This window comes from Pollicipes pollicipes, unplaced genomic scaffold, assembly GCF_011947565.3.
Source record: "Pollicipes pollicipes isolate AB1234 unplaced genomic scaffold, Ppol_2.1 Scaffold_5724;HRSCAF=6776_pilon_pilon_pilon, whole genome shotgun sequence".
Taxonomy (NCBI): domain Eukaryota; kingdom Metazoa; phylum Arthropoda; class Thecostraca; order Pollicipedomorpha; family Pollicipedidae; genus Pollicipes; species Pollicipes pollicipes.
Window position 1 is genome coordinate 34,455,465 of NW_023596746.1, and position 22,951 is coordinate 34,478,415.

Below are 22,951 nucleotides of genomic sequence, written 5' to 3' on the forward strand. Positions count from 1 at the left end.
TGAGGCCAGTCTTGAGCCAGCGTGAGGACTGAGATTGACTTCCTGTTCGATGTGGGAGACGCTAACCGGTGAAAGGAGCATTCCAAACGCGACGCCTGGTGCCTTTTTGTGGAATGTGGGGTTTGGAACTGCCGATTGCAACGTGAAGTCCTGTGTGGTACAGCAATGTGGAGTCTGGCGTTGCCTTGCTTCCCCTGCGGACATGGGGTTCGTGTCGCGGGATAGCTGGACCGCAACGTTAGCGACCTTCGAGCTGTAGATCCTTCAGCCGCTGACGCAGACATAAAATGTCTTTCGTCACGGCCCCATGTTCCGCAAATTGTTTGACGAGATTGGTATTCATGTAGCGTTGATGCTGTGGCTCGTGCCAGTGTCGGAGGATTTCCAGCAGAGGGTTGTCGGGGAAGCGCTTGTGAGCCGCGTCAGTTCAGAGTAACAGATTGTGGCATGTTGTTCTCTGCCGTTCGTGTGTCACATGTTCCGTAGATGGGGGGGGGGGGGGGTGCTGCCGTGTCCAGTGAGCACGCAGTTCTTCAGGGGGCTTGCCGTTGTACTGTACTGTATGGCTTTGTTGGTACTGTATAACTTCCCGGGCGGAACTTAGTACGCTGTGCTTTTCTGTGCTCTGCTGCCGTTTATACTTGACGACGTGTAATGGAGAGGTGATCATATTTGTGGTGAGTTTTCTACCGGTCAAAATAAATTGTAGGTTTTCTGCATGGTATTATGCGAGCCAGAACAGAAACGCCACGAAGCCAATTACGATCAAGGTGAGCAAAAAACCAAAACACGCATAAACCTTTCCCTGAAAAATTTACGGTAGACAAACACTACACATTACATGAACATCAACATCAAGCGTGCGCATTTAACATGAGCATAACCACACCAGTTACGTTCAAGTTGCTGCTGATTTCGGATTTTAAGCACCCGAATCGCTTTCAGCGCCTAAGCTCGTGTTCTTGAAGATTATGCTGACCACTGAAAGGCACTTCAAGGTCAAATGTAGAACCTATAGGTCTCCTTTCGCTATTAACTTCGGGCGTACGGACGTCCCATCATTGACGTTGAATCTGGCCTTGAAACATGACCTTGAGAGGCCAGGACCGGTGACGGGCCCTAGTCAATGCACTGAAGATTTTAAGTAAAAAAAAAAGAAGAAATCGCTTGCCTAACATTTGCGTAATATCGAATATCGAGGTCCCCATCACTTGACCTTGAAATTTGGACTATGAGGAGCATTAGATATTGACAATATCACAAGCCTTCCAATAGGAAAAGCTACAACTATGGATGTTCTGTTTTTTTTTGCATGGATTTGTTTTGCTTGCAAACCGTTCCATGGTTTGCGATTGACCCAGCGACTATGGAAGCGCTCCCAAATTGGGGGGGGGGGGGGGAGAAGGGGTCGACAGCTATTCCGGGTTACTTGTTCTGTCAATGCCTATAACAACAATGTTAAGCCTTTGGAAAGTTTGGAAGACTCAGGTTCTTGGCCTTGACTAGATACCACCCCTAAAGCTACAAAATGCGCTATGGGAGTTTCCTGTTTTTTCAGCCTTAAACTATCATGGCTCATGGTGTTTTTCACCCAAGATTAAAGAGCATCTGTCGATGATTGAATGCTCCAGTTTTTATTAGAATCGTAAGGGCCCTTGGCTGTGTAGAAAATCATATTGGTGTACTGCCAGTACACCCGCCAGTTAAATCACTCGACTACGATTCGACACAAGGTGCCATGACATTGTTCCGAAATCAGCTTCTTCAGGTCGAGTACGGCGGCACCGGATATGCATGTCAACCATTCCGAAAGTTCATATGTCTTCGGGATAACTTACAACCTCGTCGCGTTCTGAGTAATCAAAACGAATAGTTAGCTCATTCTATGACAAACTAGGGACATATTGTAAAAATTTACAGCTGACACGAAAACGAACGAGGAATAGTTAGCTAACTCGAAATAATGAACGGCTGAACAATAAAAAGAACCCTGTCACCTGGTGGGTCTGTATCCGATGCTCAAAAGAATTCTCGGTCGGACTGCTTCACACGCAGCGGTGAAGTGGCGCACACGATGCCGACAGGGAGAGCCCCCCCTCCCCCCCCCCTACGCGCCCGAACAGCACCTCTTATTCTCCTTCCAAGGCTCATACCCGCGACACGATCTGCGAGCGACTGGCCGGCGCCACCGTGACGCACCGCCCCGAACCGTGATTGTTCTCCTCACTCAGATATGAGTCATCGCCCCACTCGTCTTACATGCTGACACACTGGCTCGGGGCACGGTCCACCGCTACGGTGTCCTGGTGCCGCTGGTGCCCAGCGCACGAGCCGGCCAACGCCATAGCGCGGTATGGCCTCAGCTGTACTCACGTATTGTCCGTCTTCGTTTCATACCACCTTTGGGGCGTTTCGCTCAGCCCAACGTAAACATGGGGAAAAGGGTGTTTCAGACAAGCGTAAGCAGTGCGAAACCGGGAAGAAGGGAGGAAAAGTGCCGACAAGTATGCAACATTTGTTAGGACTGATCTACAAAGACATTGTTCAAGGTTTTGGGACCTGCCTCATCCATCTTTGCACATTAGGTGTTAAATTTCTTATCTTCGTCGACCTTATATTAGGTCATGATATTGTTATCCGTATACTTACTTTGTGATGTCCAATCGGCTGGTGAAAAATAAGCTCAATAAATAACCAGTTATTAGGAACGCATGTCTACTAAGTATGTCAGCCTTTTAGTTCAACCTGCTTCCTTGTCATTGTCGCGTATAAATCGTCTAATCGGTGTTCCGCCGCGGTTGAGCGTTGCGTGCCTGCGCGGTCTTGGATTACGCTGTTTAAGTTATTCACATTTTCAGTCTCTTAAACCTTTAGCTGATTGGCGTTTGTAGTTTTTCCCGGCTGTGGGTGGTAACGGTTTACGCAAGGTTCAAGGTATTCGGGGTGTTGAAGCTGGTGTTAAGGAAGGTGGGTGAAATGGGCCGAACCGCGTTAATCGTGGAGCGGTGGCTGTAGGGAATGGTGGAATGTATTTTTGCAGCAATCACTCCATATTGCCCTATGAATTTGTACATCAGTTTGACATACAGTATGTTTTTGTGCATCTTGTTGCGATCCATGAATTCATCAACCCTAGGTCCTGCAAAAACAATTGTGATCCTTTAGTTGTGACTTTAATGTGCCCTAGTTTGTGGGAGCCCATTGGAAATTCACGTTCTGATTAAATGAAAGTATATTGATAGATTCGTTCTTACAGAGTGGTTTTTATAAAGGAATTGGTGCTGTCAAATGGTAGTTTCTGTGCATGCTTCATTTAGAACAATGCCAGATAGTTTTAGTTGGCATCTTCTGTATTCACATCCTAAATGTTCTCCAAGCAGCCACAATAAAAACGTGATCATGTTTTTGGCCCTTATCACTGAATTGGCACCTTCTTGTGTGTTGAGTTGTACAGATATAGAGCAGGCAATAAGTAACAATTGCAAACAAACCACAGTTGTGGCTGGTCAGCACTGCATGCTATCCTGCTCACATACTCGATTCCTTCTCCCGCCTGCTAAATGTTGTAGAGCTGAAAATTATCAAGCCAAGGGCATTACAGTGAAAAGGATTTGAGTATTAAAATAAGATGCAGAATATAGATTCATCAATCAATTATGATTAAGACACTTTATTACTGATGAGACAAAGTGAAAGGTTGATTTCAATGCTTATTTATAACTATATTTGATCTTAATATTGTGCCCAAGGTTCACATGGCTTGGACTGCAGCATGTTAAAGATTATGTCAATTATACAAACTGCTAGATGTGAAAGAATGGTTACCAATGCATTTAAGAGTTATCCTTAGCAAATGGTAGAATTCCAGGTCAAATTGTTAGATATGTGAGATGAACTCTAAAATATTTGTGTAAATGCTGTTAAGATTCTGAGGGTTCTGCTCACAGGGCATGCAAATGTTGAAAATGTGTGGATCCATGATCAAATGAGCATGAACTGAAAACTGAATGTAAATAATACAAATGAAAAATAAAAATAAATATGATGTATACTGCTATATTATATTTACATTGCATTATATTGACCAACCAGAGTTAAAAGTCTGACCTGACTGAACTGACCCTGAAATGGCATTACACCGATGTCTGCTCCCATATCTGTGTATGCACATGTGTACAGATATAGAACCTTGTAGAACTTTAGGAGATGGTCAATGAAACAGTATATTATACATGTATATATATATATATATATATATATATATATATATATATATATATATATATGCACATGCATGTATACATACATATACACATGCATATGTATATACATGCATTCATATATGTATGCATTCATTCACCCATTCATTCATACATCCACACACACATATATGCATGCATGCATACATTTATCATGTTGTTGGCATTGGGCTTGATGTGTTATTTTGGAGACAACTCAATGTTTGAAGGGTGTCTGCTCTCAGAGACAAAGGAAAGAACCACTATTCCATGACATGCTACTCTTAGTAGTAAAACATCCAGTAAATTGATGACCAGCTAGTCTATGTTCATTCACTTGGGTGTTTGTTCCACATGTGTGAAGTAGCATATCATTCATGTTCTTTCATGCCTATGTTTTGCTACAGTGAATCACAGATATCTACTTTTTCCATCTGCTTTTCTTGACCACTGTGATCCTCAGGACTATGAAATGAAATACATGTAGGCTTTGTCCTTTTTTAAATGTATTTTTAGATAAGCACTATTGTAACTCAGTACTAAACAGCACACAGCACCTTTGAATAATTGTTGTGTCTGAAAATGACACCTGCAAAACATGCAAACCAATTCTGACATATTGATCACAACATTACTGTCTTGCAGCAAATCAATGACTGTTTTACATGTCTGGAAGCTTTTTAATTGGTTAGAGATAAGCATTCATATGGAATGAATGCTGTCTTCAGGAATATTTAACACACGCTTGGGCAGGGGGCCAAATTGACCCCCTGAAGGTGTTTCAGAATGGTTTCTGAATGGTGCGTCTGAGCCACGCCAAAATCTGCATAGCTGTAGACAATTGAATAGTGGATCATTTGGCATTGAAAATGTAGATGTACCATGTAAGGTCACCAACCTGTGGCAAGTCGAAGTAAGGCCATGGTTCAGCAAAGTAAATTTTTGGGGAATTATTCAATCTGATACAACATCAGAGTGTTAGACAAAGCCATGCATCTCTAAGATGCTTTCTTATGCAACACAAATATTGAATGAGCAAATTACAGTGACCCAAGGTTGGTTATAAGGGTCAGACCAAGGTCAAAACTAACCTGCTTTATTACTCTAGGGATTGCTGTATGGGATAGTTTCTGGTGCTCATTTCAAATTTATTGATAACTGGGACCACTTCATGCATCTTCCATTTACTTATTAAAGGTCAGATGTGGTCATTAACATGAAAGGACCCATGTCAGCATTTTTTTTTAGGAAAATGCTGCCTGATGTAATATTTGCTGCTTATTCAAATGCAAAACCCAGAGCAGTTTTGTATTTTTTTGGTCACCATGACCTGCAAAAAGTCAAACAATGTCACTGACCTTAATTGAGCATGTGACTTTTTGCTTAGAAACAGTTGTCTAGGTCACGGAGGCACTTTGGAGACTCCAAGCCAAAATTTAATCTTGTTTGACCTTATTTGACTTACCCCCATCACGAGCGAAGGATATCTAACCGGCCACCCAGGCACATGTTAACATTGTTTTTATTTTTTAGCTAGCCTTGTGCGGTAGCAAACTTGTATTGTTGTTTCTACTTCCAGACCATTCAAACCGATGAAGGTGACAGGGGCTCGCTGCACGGCTGTCTTCTGCTAGGACTAGTTTATCATCGGCCTGAGACCTTCGTACCTTGGCCTTTGATGGGCAATTAAGTTATGTGAAGCCATCGGCGAAAGGACCCCAATGACCATAACCTGAACCGTTGCAGAGCCATGAGCAGTTCGGAGGAGGTGTCCTGGATCTCGTGGTTCTGCGGACTGCGGGGCAATGAGTTCTTCTGCGAGGTGGATGAGGACTACATCCAGGACAAGTTCAACCTGACTGGACTGAACGAGCAGGTGCCGCACTACAGACAAGCGCTCGACATGATACTGGACCTGGAGCCAGGTGAGGTCGCCAGCGGCGCTATGTGTGAAGTGGCTGGTGCCCGGCCGCTGGGCTAGCGGCGGGATAACAGGCTGTAACCTGTGTATCTGTCTAGTATTGCGCATGTTGTTTATATTGAAGGGAATGCTCCACACTTAAAGATATTGAAACAAGCGCCAGATGTTATCGAGTAAGTGCACTTATAACTATTGGTATGCTTTTAAGTGGAAATGAATACTCTTGATAACACAATTTCTTTGTGTTGTAAATATGCTCCTCAAATGTTATTGTTTGATTAAATCATTGTACCTTGCACAAGATTGACTTGGAGCCAATTGACGGCCATGATATCTGGAGGTTGAGTTCATGAACGCCAGATATGGATGACACGACAATGATATTTTTCTTGCCATTGATCCGCGTATCGCTAATGGAATGCCAGGATTTGATTGATAGCATGACATGGATGCCTGGGTGATCTTCAGATAGTCTGCTCGAAATAGTGAGCACATCTTCATGGCCGTGTAGCTCAGATACTAGAGAGGGTTAGGTTTTAAGGAGGACGGGGCTGAGGACTGTAGCAAAAATGTTTATGATAGCTATTTCAAGTCAAAATCTCATAAAAATCTGGGACACTCCGTGTTTGAGGGTGCACCAATTGTGCGATAGGAAAGGTTTTGCCACACACTGGATCTCTTGTAACCAGACGACAGATACAGTAGGCAGCATTCAAGACCTGGTGCTCCTTTAGATGCACGTGACACCCAATGCGGCCAAATGTTGAAATTCCAAGATTTGTGCGGACATGTACCGAAAGCAACCCACCAGCTTGAAAAGGCAGCTTGTATGTTGATGCGTGCTTGGTCGCCTCAGTCTGTGTCAGCGCTGGGGTGCGGCCGACATCCGCGGACGGGTATCCCAGGTCTGGCGGTCGGGACGCCGCGCTTCTGTTCATCTCTCCGGGGGGGGGGGGGGGGGGGGGGGGCGCATCGACTGCTGTAGGTCATCAGCCTGTTGATCTCTCCTCGCCGGCGGTGGTAAATTTGTTCGTGTGGAGTAAATGTAGAGAATACCTTTGTAAGGAGCGTGGCTGCTCCTGTCTCTGCTCTACAGGAAGGCTTAGGTTGCGCTGGGTCCTTTAAATTGGAATATAAGTTCATGTTAGGTGAAGCGTCTGTCGTTCACCTTACAACGTAACCGTTGGTGACAGGCACCGGGGGGTCTAGTTAGCAGCATGTGGAGTGGAAACGTGCTAATTGTGTCCCGATTCGTGCCTGATTGTGCGTCGTTCTGACTGGCTGACCGGCTCCGCCGCAGACGACGAGCTCGACGAGAACCCGAACCAGTCGGACCTGATCGAGCAGGCGGCCGAGATGCTGTACGGCCTGATCCACGCGCGCTACATCCTCACCAACCGCGGCATCGCCCAGATGATCGAGAAGTACCAGTCGGGCGAGTTCGGCTACTGCCCGCGCGTCTACTGCGAGAACCAGCCCATGCTGCCGATCGGTCAGTGGTTGGCGCCCGCCGCGGCGCGAGAGAGAACACCGCCGCCCTAAATGCCGCGTCCGCTTCTCACCGTTGCAGCTCGGCCATGCTGGTAGGCTGAGGTGGCGGACCTTGTGGTAACAACAGCTGCTTTTGCCTGTAGCAGTCATAAGTGCCACATCATGCCGAGGACATTGATATGCTTCGTGACAGATATTTCACGAGGACAGCCAGTATGCTGTACAAGTATGCCTGGAATGTTACACCCTCAGAAAGGTTGTGCTGAATTAAGGCAGCACGCCTTGGCCAGGAGTACTGCCCAGCATTTCGTTGTGTAGACAGGTTCAGGTTCTCCAACACATCTATTATCTGCGAGGGCTAGGTCACGCTGCTGCTTGGAAGGGGTGTAGCGCGTGACTGCGGTATCGATTTGAGCTGGGGATCAGTGTGAATGGTGGGGTTCCCGTCGTGTGACCGGCCATGGGCCCGGCAGGTCTCTCGGACGTGCCGGGCGAGGCGATGGTGAAGCTGTACTGCCCCAAATGCATGGACGTCTATACACCCAAGTCGTCACGACATCACCACATCGACGGCGCCTACTTCGGCACCGGCTTTCCACACATGTTGTTCATGGTGCACCCCGAGTACCGGCCCAAGAAGCCGGCCAACCAGTTTGTGCCCAGGTGAGCGAGCGAGCGCGCTGGCCGGGGTCCGCCTCTCTGGCGCACCAGCACACGTGATGTGTGCCAGTGGTCCGGGAAAGTGCCCGGGTAAGCTAGCGAAAAGACGTGCTGTCTGTCCGGGGAAAACGTTGACGGTCGGGTTAACGGAGACGACGGATCTGTCATACATCTGGAGAGACACCGCGGAGAGTGCGTCCCGCCAGGATGATCAGCGGCGCATCCTCGCCACATGCTGTGCAGCAGTGTCGGCATTTATCACGCAAATGATGGCCTGGGGGCTTAGTACGTAGTGTATCACAACAGAACCGGTGATTTTGCCGTTCAGTTGTTGTTTGGTCCACGATTGCTACTGTAATGGCTTGGTAACGGACGGTGCCGCTGGTTCGGATCCTTGCCGATATCCGTGACCCGGGTCAGTCAGGCCGCCGCCGTCACCTGGCTTGTCCCCGCCGCAGGCTGTATGGCTTCAAGATCCACCCCATGGCCTACATCATCCAGCAGCAGGCCGCCTCCAACTACAAGGCTCCCATGCGCGCCATGAACTACAACAACGGCAAGCGGCAGTAGACGCCGCGGCGGCGTGCCGTGCTGGAGCGTTGGGCCTGGCACGCCCGGCGGCGGTGCGGCCGCTGCGGTGGCGAGGCGCGCGTTGGCGCCCTGCTGCGTGCCGCTCGCAGCGTGCGCGCCGCTCTGGCGGCGAGGTACTCTATCGCCCGACTGTTTGAGGACATTCCCGGCTCGGGCAGGACGACCCGCGTGGGTGGCCGCAGTTGGCGGCGCGGTGCGTGTCGGCCCGCCTACAATCGGAGTCGTCGCGAGCGACGCCCGCGCCGAGCCGTCGCGTGACGCGCCGCGTACCGCGCGGCTGCCGGACCCCTGCGCCGCCCTGGGGCGGAGACGCCGGCGTGTTCAGCGCCGCTGGCGGGGCTCCGCCGTCCGGCCGCGGGCCAGCTCTCGTCGCACCCGCGCCGGGTGATGGGAGCGGCCGCCAAGCCCGGCTGGCGTGCGGCCCCGAGTACGGGTCTCCGCCGGAGGAGGGTCGCGAGCGTCCGTTTGCCGGAACTAGCCGCCAGCCGCGAAGCACGTAATAACGAGGCGGGCGGCGCCCTCTGTCGATGCTCGGGCTCCTCGGTCCCTGTGCGAGTCCCCGCCGGGAGTACGGTCCGTGTTGGCCAGGCGATGCTCGTACAGACGCGCCAGACACGCAACATGTAAAACTAGCAGCCGTGTATTGGGCGATATCCATTCTAGAACTACCCCATTGTCAGTGAAGACCTGCCGAGGGGCCGTGGCGCCATATGGCGGGCGGCGATCCCCTGACTCAGCAGCACTGGAAGCAGGATGCTGCCCATCCATGTTCCTCCCAATGGTCTCATGCCGGCGCCTCCCAGCAGTGAAGTGCACTTTGTTATGCTGTCGTGCGTTCATCAATGCAATGCCGTGTGTGTGTGCGGGGAACTGAGTTTACTGCGTTGCAGACGGAGATAAAATGTGATAAACCGCAGTCGTATGTGGATCGCGAGGCTTGGAGAAATACGCAACACATCTGCCGTCGTGCTTGAACACGTCACAACCCGGTCCATCCCACCCAAGAGGGCGTCATTGAGCCCATATTCCCCACGTATCGGCCGCGTTTCTTCAGGCCGAGTCGCTGGCTGCGGGCCGCTCGGCTCCTCTGACGTCACGTCCCACGGGCGATTAGCGGCTCGGTTTCTCGCAGGTGGCGCTGCCTCTACGGCGACGGCGTCGGAGCTGGGGACAGACCGCACGCCGTCAGCAGGCAGGCGGCGCTGGTGGAGGATTTTTGGGCGGTGTTAGGGCACCTTAAACTACCCTCGTTATTGGCGCGGTGGGGAACATGCCGGCTGCTGGAGCCGCCTGGGGATCAGAGCAGGTAGCTTAGTGGACGGAGATAGGCCGCTAGCTCCGGCCGTGCGACCAGGACCGGGGCCGTCTGCCGGCGTGTCCCGCGCGGGCGAGCCGCACCGGAGAGGGGCCACCGGCGGCGGCTGCGCTCACCGGCCGGGATCCGGGGCGCACACGACCGCGCTGAAGTCCTCGTGGAGTCGGCTGTAGCCGGCGGGGCAGGGCTGGCCGGCGGCCACGGCCAGCTGGCCGGGCTCCAGGTGAGGATGGTGGCCGCAGCGGCACAGCACGCAGTCGACCTGGCGTCCCACCAGGCCGCAGTCGGCCGGACACTCGGACACGCCGCACGCGCGCGTGTCGTAGTCTGGCGGCGCGGCGCCCGCGTCAGACAGCTGCCGTCACGCGGCAGGGCAGGCAGGGCACATCGGGCTGTGGGGGCGGTGAAGTAAGGTGCGGAACGCACGGGGCTGCTGCCTCTCCTGGGATGGAGGGGGGGGGGGGGGACATGTAGGCAGAACACTGGAGTAAAAGCAATGACAAAGATTGAGTGCGTTGACGACTATTTTGCTAGCCGTGCCTGTCATTAGATATGGGATTCTTGCACAGTATCACATCTCGTGGTCAAAACGAGGCGTGTGCCCCTCAAACACATCAGCCTTACCCCTGCCCTCCTGCAGTTCAGACGCGACTCCCTCCTCGTCCCCGGTCGTCGTCTGTGCGCAGCGCGTCTCGCACTCCTCCCTGGTGTTGTAGCGGTTGCCGTTGCCGCCGCAGCCGCCGTACACGAACTTCTGGCAGGAGTCCGTGTCCGGGTGGTAGGCGTACCGCTCCATGTAGGCCATGCACAGGCCGCCGTCCGGCGCCGACGTGCAGTCGGCAGCGCCGCCTGGAACGGGACAGCGGCCCGGTCAGGTCCGAAGAGGCCCGGTCAGGTCTGGAGGAGGTCCGGTCAGGTCCTAAGGGCCCCGGTTAGGTCCGGAGAGGCCCGGTCAGGTCTTGAGGAAGCCCGGTCAGGTCCGGACGCTGACTCGCGCCCAACGTGGCCTCAACGGGAAATCACCAAAACGCTGCGCCGTGCACAAGGTTTAGCTGGTACAGTCTTGGAAATCTACCAGGTGCATCTCGAAAGCTGAAGTGGGTCTCCTCCACGTGCGCTTCGACGTTTTTCACGTCATTCATGCCTTGATTTAAACTTTATGCATAATACAAGTGTACTATGTTGACCACCGGCGTGTTCATATTTTTCTAAGAAAAGCATCCTCACTACCGCAATCTGAGCACTCCAGGAAATCCATGACTTGCTTTCCTAGCTTACCTTTTAAGAAAAAGCGTTAACTGCACATGAGGTAAAGAGCATAAGTGTGTACATTCACAACAGGAGCATATATGCTTTCCAGGAAAACAACTTACGCTGGTCGGACCGGCATTTCTGCTCGCAATCTTCCAGAGTTTGAAAGTTATTTCTGTTCCCTCCACATCCCCCGTACGTGAACTCCTTGCACTGGGACGACTTCGGGTCGAAGAAATACCGTGGCAGCGCCGCTCGGCAGTCGCCTACTTCCGCCGGCAGCGTGCAGATGTCAGCACCTGTCATGGCCGGGCGGCGTGTCAGCATCACAGTGACAGATTCGCGTCTTGGAAACCGAAAACGAAACAAAGCAGCAATATGTACACGGGCCCTGAAATGATGACTGGCAGGGAGACTGGATAAGTTTCAAAACTGTCCCCGGCCGAAGACCCTCAGTTAAATTGCGCACCTTCAACCCTCGCGCGATTTGCCGTTTTCATGATGCGGATTGATACGGTTCGATGTGGACCCCTGCCGTTTCCAAGTTAAGGAAGATAAAGCTTGGTGGAAAACAGCAGTGGACTGGTTGATTGTCAAGATGTAGCAGTTGACGACGTAGTTTATGTTCCTAGGTCAATAATTGGCATCATTATGCTGGACCAAAAGGCGAAATCTTTCCGCAAATCCATCTTTTTCAGCTGTTTATGATCACATTTACCAGGCCGTGCCTCTTGGTGACACAAGTCCAGGGCAGACGCGTTTTGTCATCATTTCTGAGTACAACTGCGCGCAGGTATATTTGTTTTGGTAACATAGTTGTAATGTATGGCTCTGTTCATATAATAACGTCGACACGCCGCAGGCGTTAACGTGACATAGGCTGCCTCCCGCTGCTCCGTCAGGCCGCTGACCGCCGTGCAATGTTCCACAAATGATGCCGGTGCTGTGAAACCAGATACGCCGGGGCACGATTTTGGTGTCAACACAGTCGTAATGGATTCTCCATAGGCTACTGGAAATTTGGGCGCGACTGCACGGCGTGCCGCAGAGCTAACTTCAGCAAACCTTTGGGAGTGGGTCGCACCGCCCCTCCACGATCAGGGCGAGGGTTGATTAAAGTAAGCGGCGCTCTTCCTTCAGATGTGCGATCGTTGGTACGGAGACATACAAGGGTAGCGCTACCGCAACGTTCAAAAACAATGCTCTCAACCGACAAAAACCAATGTCATGCACGCGCTGGCTTACATGCAATCAACGGATAGCGAATCTCCCCACAAACTCAGGGAAGGCCAAACCGGTGCGCATCACCCAACGTTCGCATACCTTTCTGCTCGTGTGCGCGCTCTGTGTCCAGCTGACCGCCGCCGCACTGGGCACGGCACATTTCCAGCGTCTCGAAGTTGTTCGCGTTGCCTTCGCAGCCGCCATACAGGAAGGCCGTGCAGCCGCCGGCCTCCGGGCTGTAGTAGAAGCGCTGCAGCGCTCCGCGACACGGGCCCGCCTCCATCGCCAGTGAGCAGACCGACTCTGAGATGCATCGTCGGCTCACGACAGGGAGCACGGGCGACAACAGAACGGGTGGCCGGCTCACGAAAGAGAATACGGGTGACAGCAGTACGGGCCCGCTGGCTCCTGACAGAGAATACGGGCGACAGCAGTGCGGGCCCCCCGGCTCCTGACAGAGAATACGGGCGACAGCAGTGCAGGCCCGCCGGCTCCTGACAGAGAATACGGGCGACAGCAGTGCTGGCCCGCCGGCTCCTGACAGAGAATACGGGCGACAGCAGTGCGGGCCCGCCGGCTCACAACGGAGAACATGGGCGACAGCAGAACGGGTCAGCCGGCTCACAACGGAGAATACGGGCGACACCAGAACGGGTTGACCGGCTCACGACAGAGAATATGGGCGACAGCAGTGCGGGCCTGCCGGCTCACAACGGAGAACACGAGCGACAGCAGAGCGGGTCGGCCGGCTCACAACGGAGAATACGGGCGACGGCAGAACGGGTTGACCGGCTCACGACAGAGAATACGGGCGACAGCAGTGCGGGCCCGCCGGCTCACAACGGAGAACACGAGCGACAGCAGAACGGGTTAGCCGGCTCACGACAGAGAATACGGGCGACAGCAGAACGGGTTGGCCGGCTCACGACAGAGGACACAGATGACAGCAGAACGGACCGGCCGGCTCACGACAGAGAACACGGGCGACAGCGGAACAGGCCGACCGGCTTACGACAGAGAACACGGGTGATGGCAAAACGTGTCGGCCGGCTCCCGACATAGGGCATGGACGACAACAGAACGGGACATGGAGAACAAACAACACCAAAACATGCGGGGTGGTTAGTGTTATTGCTGAACGCTCCGTCCATTATTCGCGAAATTCACTCGAAGTTCACTACGAGAACTATCTAGCCAGCTGTTTGAATCCTGTCCATGCACCTCCGCTGGTTGTCATGTGGCCAAACGGACTGATGTAGTCCGACGCTACCCCAGAGCGTAGTCCGGCGGCCCACCCCGCCGCTGCCGCCACCCACCGTCGTGTTGCGTCTGGCCTCCGCTGAAGAGCCGCTCTAGCCACTCGACCTTGCCGTCGCCGGTCTGGGGCGTGACCAGCCAGGCCAGCACCCCCACGGCCAACAGCAGCGGCAGCAGCAGCGCCACTGCCATCAGCGCGCGGCGCAGGCGCGAGCTGGCCGGCGCCGGCTTCGTTACCGTCGTCACGAACGGCGCCGTCATGGCGGGTGCGGGCGTTCTCCGACGTGCGTCCAGCTGTCGCCCCTGCCGGACGGTCGGCGGTGATACGACACGGCCCGCTCCGCCTGCCGGCGCCGGGGCCACACGAGCCGGCGCACCCCGCCGCGGCCGGGCTGCCAGTAGGTCACGACCACGGCCTTGGTGTTCCTCAGCGTGACACGTGTGTATGCGGGAGAATGGACGCACAATATGCGCATACATGTGAAAGGCGTACGCGTACGCGTGCGCACACATGCACGTCACGCACGCTCGTACGCACGGGACTGACGTACATCATGGACATAATTTATGCGCGCTCATGCGTATGCTCGTGCGAACAGCCAGGCAAAGGCACACACCCTATCAGCGCACTCAAATGCCGCTAGAGGCACTCCAACGTTGGCCAAGAGCATACACACGATCGCATGTGCACGTTCGTGCTGTGCTATGGTGTAGTTGTAATGGTGCTTAGCCTCCTTTCTTATCAACCTGTTATTACAACCAGCACTATTCCTTATACCGAAAAGTGGAAGTAGGTCACCGCATGAACGCATCTTCCTCCGCTACGTTTGGTACAAAATGTCTGCCCCGGGTATTGACGTCACGCGGGAATCCCCACAATATTTAGCTGAAATGTTAGTCGGCGCGTTCTCGGCCCTTACAGTGGCATCCATGCGTGATTCCCACACACATCTTTGTTGAGCTTGCGCGCCCTCTTGCTGAGGCGACCTGTGTCCCGATTGTCAGCTGTTTTACCGCCGATTTCCCCCCAGCTAACATGCGCAATTGATGCGCTCTAAAGCTAACGCATACGTTTCAGTGACTCTGCCGAGACTCACCTGCAGTACTGCTTCTGCACACCGACTTCCACTCCAACACTGGCGCTCGTGCGCTGGCTCGGTGCTGCTCTCTCGGAAGCCGCCTCTCAACAGACCGCTGGCTGGGAGCTCGGTGTGGACAGTGCGTCGTGTCGCGCCTCCGACCCGGTCCCGTCTGGGGCCCGTGCCGGCCACAGGTGGGCCGACACCCGGCTGCTTTCATACACCACAATGCGGCACAGGTGTGGCGGCCGCGCCGCGCCGGCCGTGCCGCGCCAGTAATGAATCGGCCCAGCTGCGCGTCAACAGGGCGCCTGAGTCAGACCGGCGGCGCTGGGCGGCGTGCGCCCGCCATCCCGCCAGCGCACTCTCCCGCAGCCCAGCCCCCGTGCAGCCGCGCGACGCACGCCACTGGCGGCGGTCTGCGCGCGGCGCCCGGCGCGTGGCGTGGCTGGCGCCGGGGTTGGACCCTCTGTAGTGATCTGCTCCGGAGCCTTTGGCTTACTGGCAGCTGGTGCACCATGTTGTCGTTGACAACTAATCCTCAGCAATGTTGTGACAATTAGTAACAAATAAATGACAATTAATCCTCAAATGCCATCATAAGCGTCTTGCCCGGCATCAGTACTGTTGGTAGTAGTATAGTTGATAGGCAAATGCTAGAAGCCTGTCATAAAAGAATGATATAACAATGACCAACCATTCCCCGTCACATGGTCCATTGTGATATCAAACTTTGTGTTGGTACAAAAACTTTGAGCGCTTGTGGCGTGAAGAGAAAACTCGTGGCAAAAAGCTGGATCGAAGGGCAGACATGCCCAGCTTTCTACGTTGAGTAGGATCAATCTCTGAGAAACCAGGTGTCATGTTTCAAATAACAACAGCCAGCATAGCTACATGGGTAAACGAATATATTACGTTAGAGTAAGGCAGGCGTCCAAAGTTGATTAAACTTGACACAGCTTGGTTACATGGTTGAAATGACAGTCTAGCCAATACAAAGCGTTACAGTGCGCTCAAACGAGGCCTCTAAGAGCAGTCTCACGGCCTCTAAGAGCAGTCTCACTCTTGATATGCTTATGTCAAGATCTGACTACATTGTACCGATCCGAAGTCCGGAACATTTGCCTGAGTCCACCTCTGTCAGCTGTTCGATGTAGCTCTAGCACAGGTGTGCCACGTCATTGCCTGCATCGATCGCGGTTGCGCCAGTGAATAGGGAGCGAGGAAGTCATTGTGGCCGGGGGGGGGGGGGTCCAATCTGGTGTCATAATTGTGTGGTGCTCAGAATGGCTTATGTCGGGGTGCTAATCGGACAAGTTTTGTTCAATCCAATCCGACCCATATCCTGCCAAGCTGGATCCGATCCATCCACCCGATCCATCTATCCGAATCCATCCATCCGAATCCATCCATCCATCCATCCGAATCCGGGATCCATCCGATCCTAATACATGAATTTCCTCCAAAGGCCACTTCATTTGAAACATGAAACACATAGGCTCAAAATCAGCCAGAGGCTAATAAAGCCTGGATGGAAAAACATTCATGTTTAATGCTAGTTCACGTGTAAACAAGCTGCGATCAAAAGCTGTCTTCGCAGAAGCAGGGATGATTAAAGGACGTATACCATGTGCCGATTGTATGGTGCTTGGTGCTTACATCGTTTTCAACTTATCATGCTGGATGAGCTAGTTTTCACGCATGCTAGCTCACTAAAAGCACGAAGGTAATAAAATCATATTTAACATCCGATCCCATCCCCGTAAGTTGAAAGTGTTTGAATCACTTCATGTCCAGTGCTGTGAAATGCATAAGTTTAAAAAGTAACATCTGTAGGATTGATTCAGTCTGTTTCGTGCCATAGTACCCTTGATTATTGTAATGAAGCATTCCATGTAATAGAGGAGAAGATCTTCTTGCTTATTGCGAGAGTAGGCTGCTACATGGTGGATAAAAGTATTGAGCGTTTCACTGCGTTGTATCTCTTTCCATAAATAGCTTGTATCTCGCCATGGACGGAAAATAAAAGATCGAGTTCAGCTCTTAGTGCATCACATCATGATTTATCTCCTTAGTGTGCGGTGCTTGAAACAGTTAGATAGTTTCAGAACTGTGCTTGCTGGCGAATAGGTGGCGGTTGCTAGACGGCGTCGCCTGTAAAGGCGGTGGCCCAGGAGAATGATTGTTCTTACTTAGATACACATAAGTCGTCGTATACTGTCCCGGTACATTGTGCGTCTTTCTTTGTGGTGAGATGTATTTTTTGTACCTTTTCTGCCAGTTTAAAGCCTTAGCACTAACCCTATGCGAGGAAGTGTTCGATGGTGGGCACAACTCTTTGGCACAACCTTAGTGTACGGCCTCACTGCCCTGAAGACAAATCATAAAAGCGTCAGTATTTCGGGATCTCGGACCTTTTATGCGAGGTGGCTGCTGTTGTGAGCTGAAATCTTCGACTTCCGCTCGACTTTTTCAGGAAAATTTTCGACCGTCCTCCAGACCCAATCTTTCTGTGATTAAAAGTTACAACTCTTGGAACGCCCAGTCCCTTGGCCTCAGCTCAGAGAGTCAGCTTGGGGCCGCCCCAAACCCCGGACGTCGGCAGTGCCCGGGTGTCCCGCTTGCAGCGTCGACCACCGCTGCTCACCACACCGCCTCTGGGAGGGCTGGCTCCAGGACGTCCGCCGGCGGCGGCGGCGGGCCACGGGGGGCCGCTTTACGAGGCGCTAGTTCGCGTCTGGCCGCCCACGGACCGGCGTATTGCGACGATTAAAGCGGCGCGCCGAAAACAACGCTGGTCGCCGGGCCGGCCGCAGCGTCGGCTGTAGCGGGTGCGACGGCCGCCGTCAGCGCGTGATGTGTCAGTTCTGCCCGGCTGCCGGCGCAGCCCGAGCCAGCAGACGGGCCGGAAGCGGGCCACAAATCAGGACAGACGACGCGCGGGGACGCCGAAGTTGGTCCGTCTCTGCTGGCAAGAATAGGCCCGTGGGGTCATGTGGACAGCGTTTGTTGGCTCGCCCAACGCAGGGGTTGCCCTTTGTAAGTGTCCTGCATTTTCTGCATTTATTACTGCAGGCAATCGGGACTGTCCCGCACTGGAAGTTAGAACTGCACTGTGAGGCATAGTGGACCCGCATGTCACAAGCAACAGGCGCAGTGCAACAAGCAACAGGCGCATAGATGCGTTGATATTTTGGCAACTGCCTTTATCAAATAAAGTAGAAGTGAAATTGACTTCGGAATTCGCTCTGCTATTCATTTCATAAGGGCATGTTGCCGCCAATATCAACGCATCTGTATCTCCATTCTCCCGGTTTTTCTCCTAGGAATAAGGCTATTACTGCTGTCTTAGCTATGCGAATATGGGCGAAATCGCTTGGGGAAGTGAACCCAAAAAGGCATGTGCTCGCTCCTACATCGTTTGGGTTACACCCGTTGGTTTCGTCTTCTCTTGGCCTGCCAACCAGATTGGTATCATCGGCATTTATCGTAGATATCCAACTCTCTCATAAAGATCCATATCCAATGGAGCTCCCGAGATAGCTGGTGTGATATGTCCAGCTTGGCTACCCCGCACCGGTAACGCTGGATGTCCAGCCGGCGCCCACCGCACCGGTAACGCTGGGACTGTCCAGCCGCCCGCCCACACCGGTCATGGTGAGGTGTCCCAGCCGGCCGCCCCGCACCGGTCGCTGGGATGCCAGCCGGCCGCCCCGCACCGGTCATGGTGAGGTGTCCAGCCGGCCGCCTGGCACCGGTTAAGGTCGGATGTCCAGCTGCCGCCCCACGCCGGTCATGGTGAGGTGTCCAGCGCGCCGCCTGGCACCGTAACGGTCGGATGCCAGCCGGCCGCCCCAACACCGGTCATGGTGAGGTGTCCGGCCGGCCGCCCCCCCGGTAACGCTGGGAATGTCCACCGGCCGCCCCGACCGGTCATGGTGAGGTGTCCAGCCGCCGCCCTGGACCGGTAACGGTCGGATGTCCAGCCGTGCCGCCCCACGCCGGTCATGGGTGAGGTTGTGCCACCGGCCCCCTGGCACCGCGGTACGGTCGTGATGCCAGCCGTGGCCGCCCCACACCGGTCATGGTGAGGTGTCCCGCCGCCGCCCCGCACCGGTAACGCTGGATGTCCAGCCGCCACCCCGCACCGGTCATGGTGAGGTGTCCAGCCGGCCGCCTGGCATCCGGTAACGGTCGGATGGTCCAGCCGGCCCGCCCGACGCCGGTCATGGTGAGGTGTCCGCCGGCCGCCTGGCACACGGTAACGGTCGGGATGTCCAGCCGGCCGCCCCACGCCGGTCATGGTGAGGTGTCCGGCTTGCCGCCTGGCACCGGTAAACGGTCGGATGTCCAGCCCGGCCGCCCCACGCCGGTCTGTGATGGTGTCCAGGTCCGCCCGCCTGGCACCGGTAACTTGTCGGATGTCCAGCCGGCCGCCCCACGCCGGTCATGGTAGGTGTCCGGCCGGCCGCCTGCACCGGTAACGGTCGGATGTCCAGCCGGCCGCCCCCACACCCGGTCATGTGAGATGTCCGGCCGGCCGCCTGCCACCGGTAACGGTCGGAATGTCCAGCGGCCGCCCCACACGGTCATGGTGATGTGTCCGGCCTCCGCCTGGCACCGGTAACGGTCGGATGTCCAGCCGGCCGCCCCACACCGGTCATGGTGAGGTGTCCGGCTGGCCGCCTGGCACCGGTAACGGTCGGATGTCCAGCCGCCGCCCCACGCCGGTCATGGTGAGGTGTCCGGCCGCCGCCTGGCACCGGTAACGGTGGGATGGTCCAGCCGGCCGCCCACACCGGTCATGGTGAGTGTCCGGCCCGGCCGCCTGGCAAACCGGACGGTGGGATGTCCAGCCGGCCGCCCACACCGGTCATGGTGAGGTGTCCGGCCGGCCGCCTGGCACTGGTCATGTCTGATGCAAGTCGGTGCCATCACCAGCCCCCGCCGGCGTCGCCTGACTGCCGACGCCGGCGGCTATGGCCCGAAGCACGCCGCCAGGCCAGGCCCTCAATGGAGGCTAATTGAAAAGCAGGCCCTCAGTTCTCCGTCAATGGGAAAAATTTGGCCATTAATGATGCATTTCGACGGGTCATGCAACCATGGCCGGTTGGCTAATGTCGCGGCACACAGTTAATGCTAGCGGCCACTTTGGCCACGAGCTTCGCCGCGTGGGCTTGGCACGTGTCGCCGCGTGGCAACTGTGGCTGGAAACGCCAAGGCTGGCAAATGCACGCCACCTCAGGAGCGTGTGAAATAATGCAGATACAGGCAGGGAAGGCCAGCGCACATATTGCTTGTTGACGCGCCTACCATGCTCAGCGGTCTGAGTCCCTGTCTAGCTCCATAAAATGAAACTACGAACCTATTCATCGCTAACACATCATGCTTAAGTAGGTTAACGGGCCAGGAATGCCCTCTTTTATTCCAGCACTCATTCATCTACGTCACGGTCGCCCACAGGAATTAGCTTTGATCAAATCTGGTGCTTGTGTGTGGAAGTGCAAACGGCACGATAAGAACATCGATCAGTCTTCCATACGAATAAAGTTTCTTTAATGAAACTCCGTTGTTTGTGTCAGTTCCTTCGGCACTATATAAAAGAGCGTACAAATCAGAAGTTCTGCTTATGGAACTGGACCCTGCTTATATTGTGCTAGGTAAGTCACACTGTCTCGGCTGCGGTCATGCCTTCCTCGCATTTTGGAAAGTTCTCATATGTACAGCGAATGGATCGGAACAGATCGAGCGTTGCCGGCCACCTACGTGTCGAGGATGTCATATCTTATGACGATCCCGGTGACCCTTGCCGACGACATAAGAAAATGTTTGCTATGGCATGTTAATGTCTATTAATGTCAAGATAGTGACGAAACAGAGATTACTGTCAAGTTCCACTACTTTTGAATAAATCGCCTTTGTCCAAATTGTGATCGTCCAAAAGCACGGACGCATTGCAGCGAACGGCTTGCGCCTTGCCGACAACTGAAAGTCCGATCTCTTCATTCCATCGACTTCATCTCACGCGTCACAGAGAACAGCGTTGGTCCGAGCGTACAAAAATATCGGCAAAATTGAGTGCTCTGTGCAGGCTGCTGTTCCTTAAATGCCCTAGCATGCCATGATTCCAGTTTGTGAAACATCTAACAACACCGCGGTCAATATCAAGCCTTCAACGCAGTTAATATCCAACACCATAACATCGCTCTCACAAGATGCACACACCATACGTTCCAGTCACTTTACACCAGCTACGTCACGACCGTCTCCCGGTCGTGCCCCCAGCCGTTCCGCGCGCGGTCCGCCGTCGTCCCGGCCGGCGCCGCCACCTCCCGACCAGCCGTCCAAGGCGGTGGCTCCTCCGCCGGACTGCGCGCCTTGGCAGCGGGCCGCAGCGCCGCGCCGCACAGCACCAGCACCACCAGCGCCGCCAGCGCGCCGCCCACCACCAGACCGGGCCGGGACGCCAGCAGCGGCAGCCGCTCGGTGCGCTCCAGCGTGCGCACGTGCGAGCAGCGCCAGTCGGGCGGCTGGCGCGCGGCCGGCGGCGCGGCTCGGGCGCGGCCCTCGGCGCGCAGCCAGCGCCCGATCGGCGCCACGCACACCCGGTACAGGGTATCGGCGGCGAGCGGCGCCAGCCGGTGGGTGCGCCGCTCCGGAGCGAACGGCGCGGAGGCGAGCAGCGGGCCGGCGCCGCGGCCGGCCGTCGGCTCGGCCGCCCGCTGGTGCAGCACGCGGAAGCCGAGAATGCCGGCTTCGGGGTCGGCCTGCCACGATACCACCACCGAGTGCGGCTGGATGTCCTGTGGCGCGGACGACGGCTCGTCAGGCTACGGCTGTGCTTGAGCATCAGGGGAAGTGGTAACAACGTGTGGGAACGTTCGATTCATTACACAACACAAGCCAATATAATCAGGAGATCAGGACTGGGACATTTTACCAGTGTAATCGCAACATAAAGGTTTCCATGCTTCTCACATAGTTTTCCACGCAGAATTCTACAAAAACGTGCTGTCGTTCCCAATTTGTTTAGGAATCCAGTTTGCTTCTAGTCAGGACTTTTCCGGACTAACATCCTGCTGTGGCAATCATGTCGGCCTGATGCACCAGCTGAACCAAAGGAAGGAACCTCTCACGGCAATGGAGTGCTCCAGGCATTCGCACTATATCTTATCTAGACCATCGTATATGTGTATATTTATATACGTTTATTATACATGTGATCGTATATATGGATATGTTTATGCATATGTATATATGTATCGCGTCGCATGAACATGCCGCTGGATATTGAATGCATGAATATGTGAGCCTACTGTGTTTAATAATTACTTGCCTTTGCATTCAGATAAAATTAGCCGGTGAACATAACGTAGCTTTCCATGTCCCTTGCTTGACGCCGGATGGCATAAGCCAGATTAACGTAGCCTTTTTGCTTGTCATTTAGAGACAAGGCCAAGGCCATCCGTTCGCCCAGGCCATAACTTCAGGTGTGCCGGGGCAAACAAGGAGCGATCATCTTCTTTTCACTGTTGTTCAGGCTTTGAGAAAACTCTGTGCCGGTATAGGGTTTGCTCACATACTGTTAACAGGAGCCATGCAACTGGTCTGCGTTGGCTCTGCACCAAGATGCGATTAGTACTCGCCTGTTCCAATCCGGCGGGCAAAGACGCTAATGCGACTGATTCCGCCCCGCGCTCCATCGCAAGAGCCCCGCCTCTCAGCCTGCTCTTGGCAGGGGGGTTCGAGTCCCTTCTTCGCTCGCTATTTGCCCTTGGCTGGGATGGCGTTGCGGCCGGTGGCAGTAGTCACACGCTTAAGGCTAAACAAGGTCGGCGGGCGGGGTGGACTGGTGGCGGGAATCACGGCATGTTAAACTGTCGGCACGGAAATTTTGCCGTTGAGCTGGAAATATCATGACCTG

General features: G+C 54.1%; 3 protein-coding genes across 4 annotated transcripts in view; 1 reads left to right on the top strand and 2 right to left on the bottom strand.

The window, feature by feature from the left end:
* The first annotated feature begins 2,796 nt into the window (after nucleotides 1–2,796).
* On the top strand, nucleotides 2,797–8,939 carry LOC119104013 (casein kinase II subunit beta). 2 transcript variants are annotated; one of them, XM_037227735.1, is made up of 5 exons: nucleotides 2,797–2,967; nucleotides 5,985–6,163; nucleotides 7,460–7,651; nucleotides 8,124–8,313; nucleotides 8,769–8,938. In XM_037227735.1, the coding sequence occupies exons 2-5, from the start codon at nucleotides 5,989–5,991 to the stop codon at nucleotides 8,878–8,880; spliced, it is 669 nt and encodes a 222-aa protein (XP_037083630.1). In that variant the 5' UTR covers nucleotides 2,797–2,967; nucleotides 5,985–5,988; the 3' UTR covers nucleotides 8,881–8,938. The 2 variants fall into 2 exon arrangements, with proteins under 2 accessions (XP_037083630.1, XP_037083629.1); XM_037227734.1 differs by lacking the exon at nucleotides 2,797–2,967 and having other exon boundaries at nucleotides 8,769–8,939.
* A 586-nt stretch (nucleotides 8,940–9,525) lies between these two features.
* Nucleotides 9,526–15,245, bottom strand: LOC119104012 (papilin). The gene is made up of 7 exons (XM_037227733.1): nucleotides 15,046–15,245; nucleotides 14,008–14,251; nucleotides 12,791–12,994; nucleotides 11,590–11,766; nucleotides 10,841–11,065; nucleotides 10,333–10,543; nucleotides 9,526–10,065 (listed from the first exon to the last, which is right to left on the bottom strand). The coding sequence occupies exons 2-7, from the start codon at nucleotides 14,207–14,209 to the stop codon at nucleotides 9,741–9,743; spliced, it is 1,344 nt and encodes a 447-aa protein (XP_037083628.1). The 5' UTR covers nucleotides 14,210–14,251; nucleotides 15,046–15,245; the 3' UTR covers nucleotides 9,526–9,740.
* Nucleotides 15,246–19,687: 4,442 nt separating this feature from the next.
* LOC119102979 (calcium-activated chloride channel regulator family member 3) overlaps nucleotides 19,688–22,951 on the bottom strand; it is a 30,609-nt gene continuing 27,345 nt past the window's right edge. Inside the window, exons 4-5 of the mRNA XM_037226430.1 lie at nucleotides 21,762–21,830; nucleotides 19,688–19,783 (exon numbers count right to left, since the gene is read on the bottom strand). Of these exons, the coding sequence (XP_037082325.1) occupies nucleotides 19,688–19,783; nucleotides 21,762–21,830 (165 nt within the window). The remainder of the gene's footprint in view (nucleotides 19,784–21,761; nucleotides 21,831–22,951) is intronic.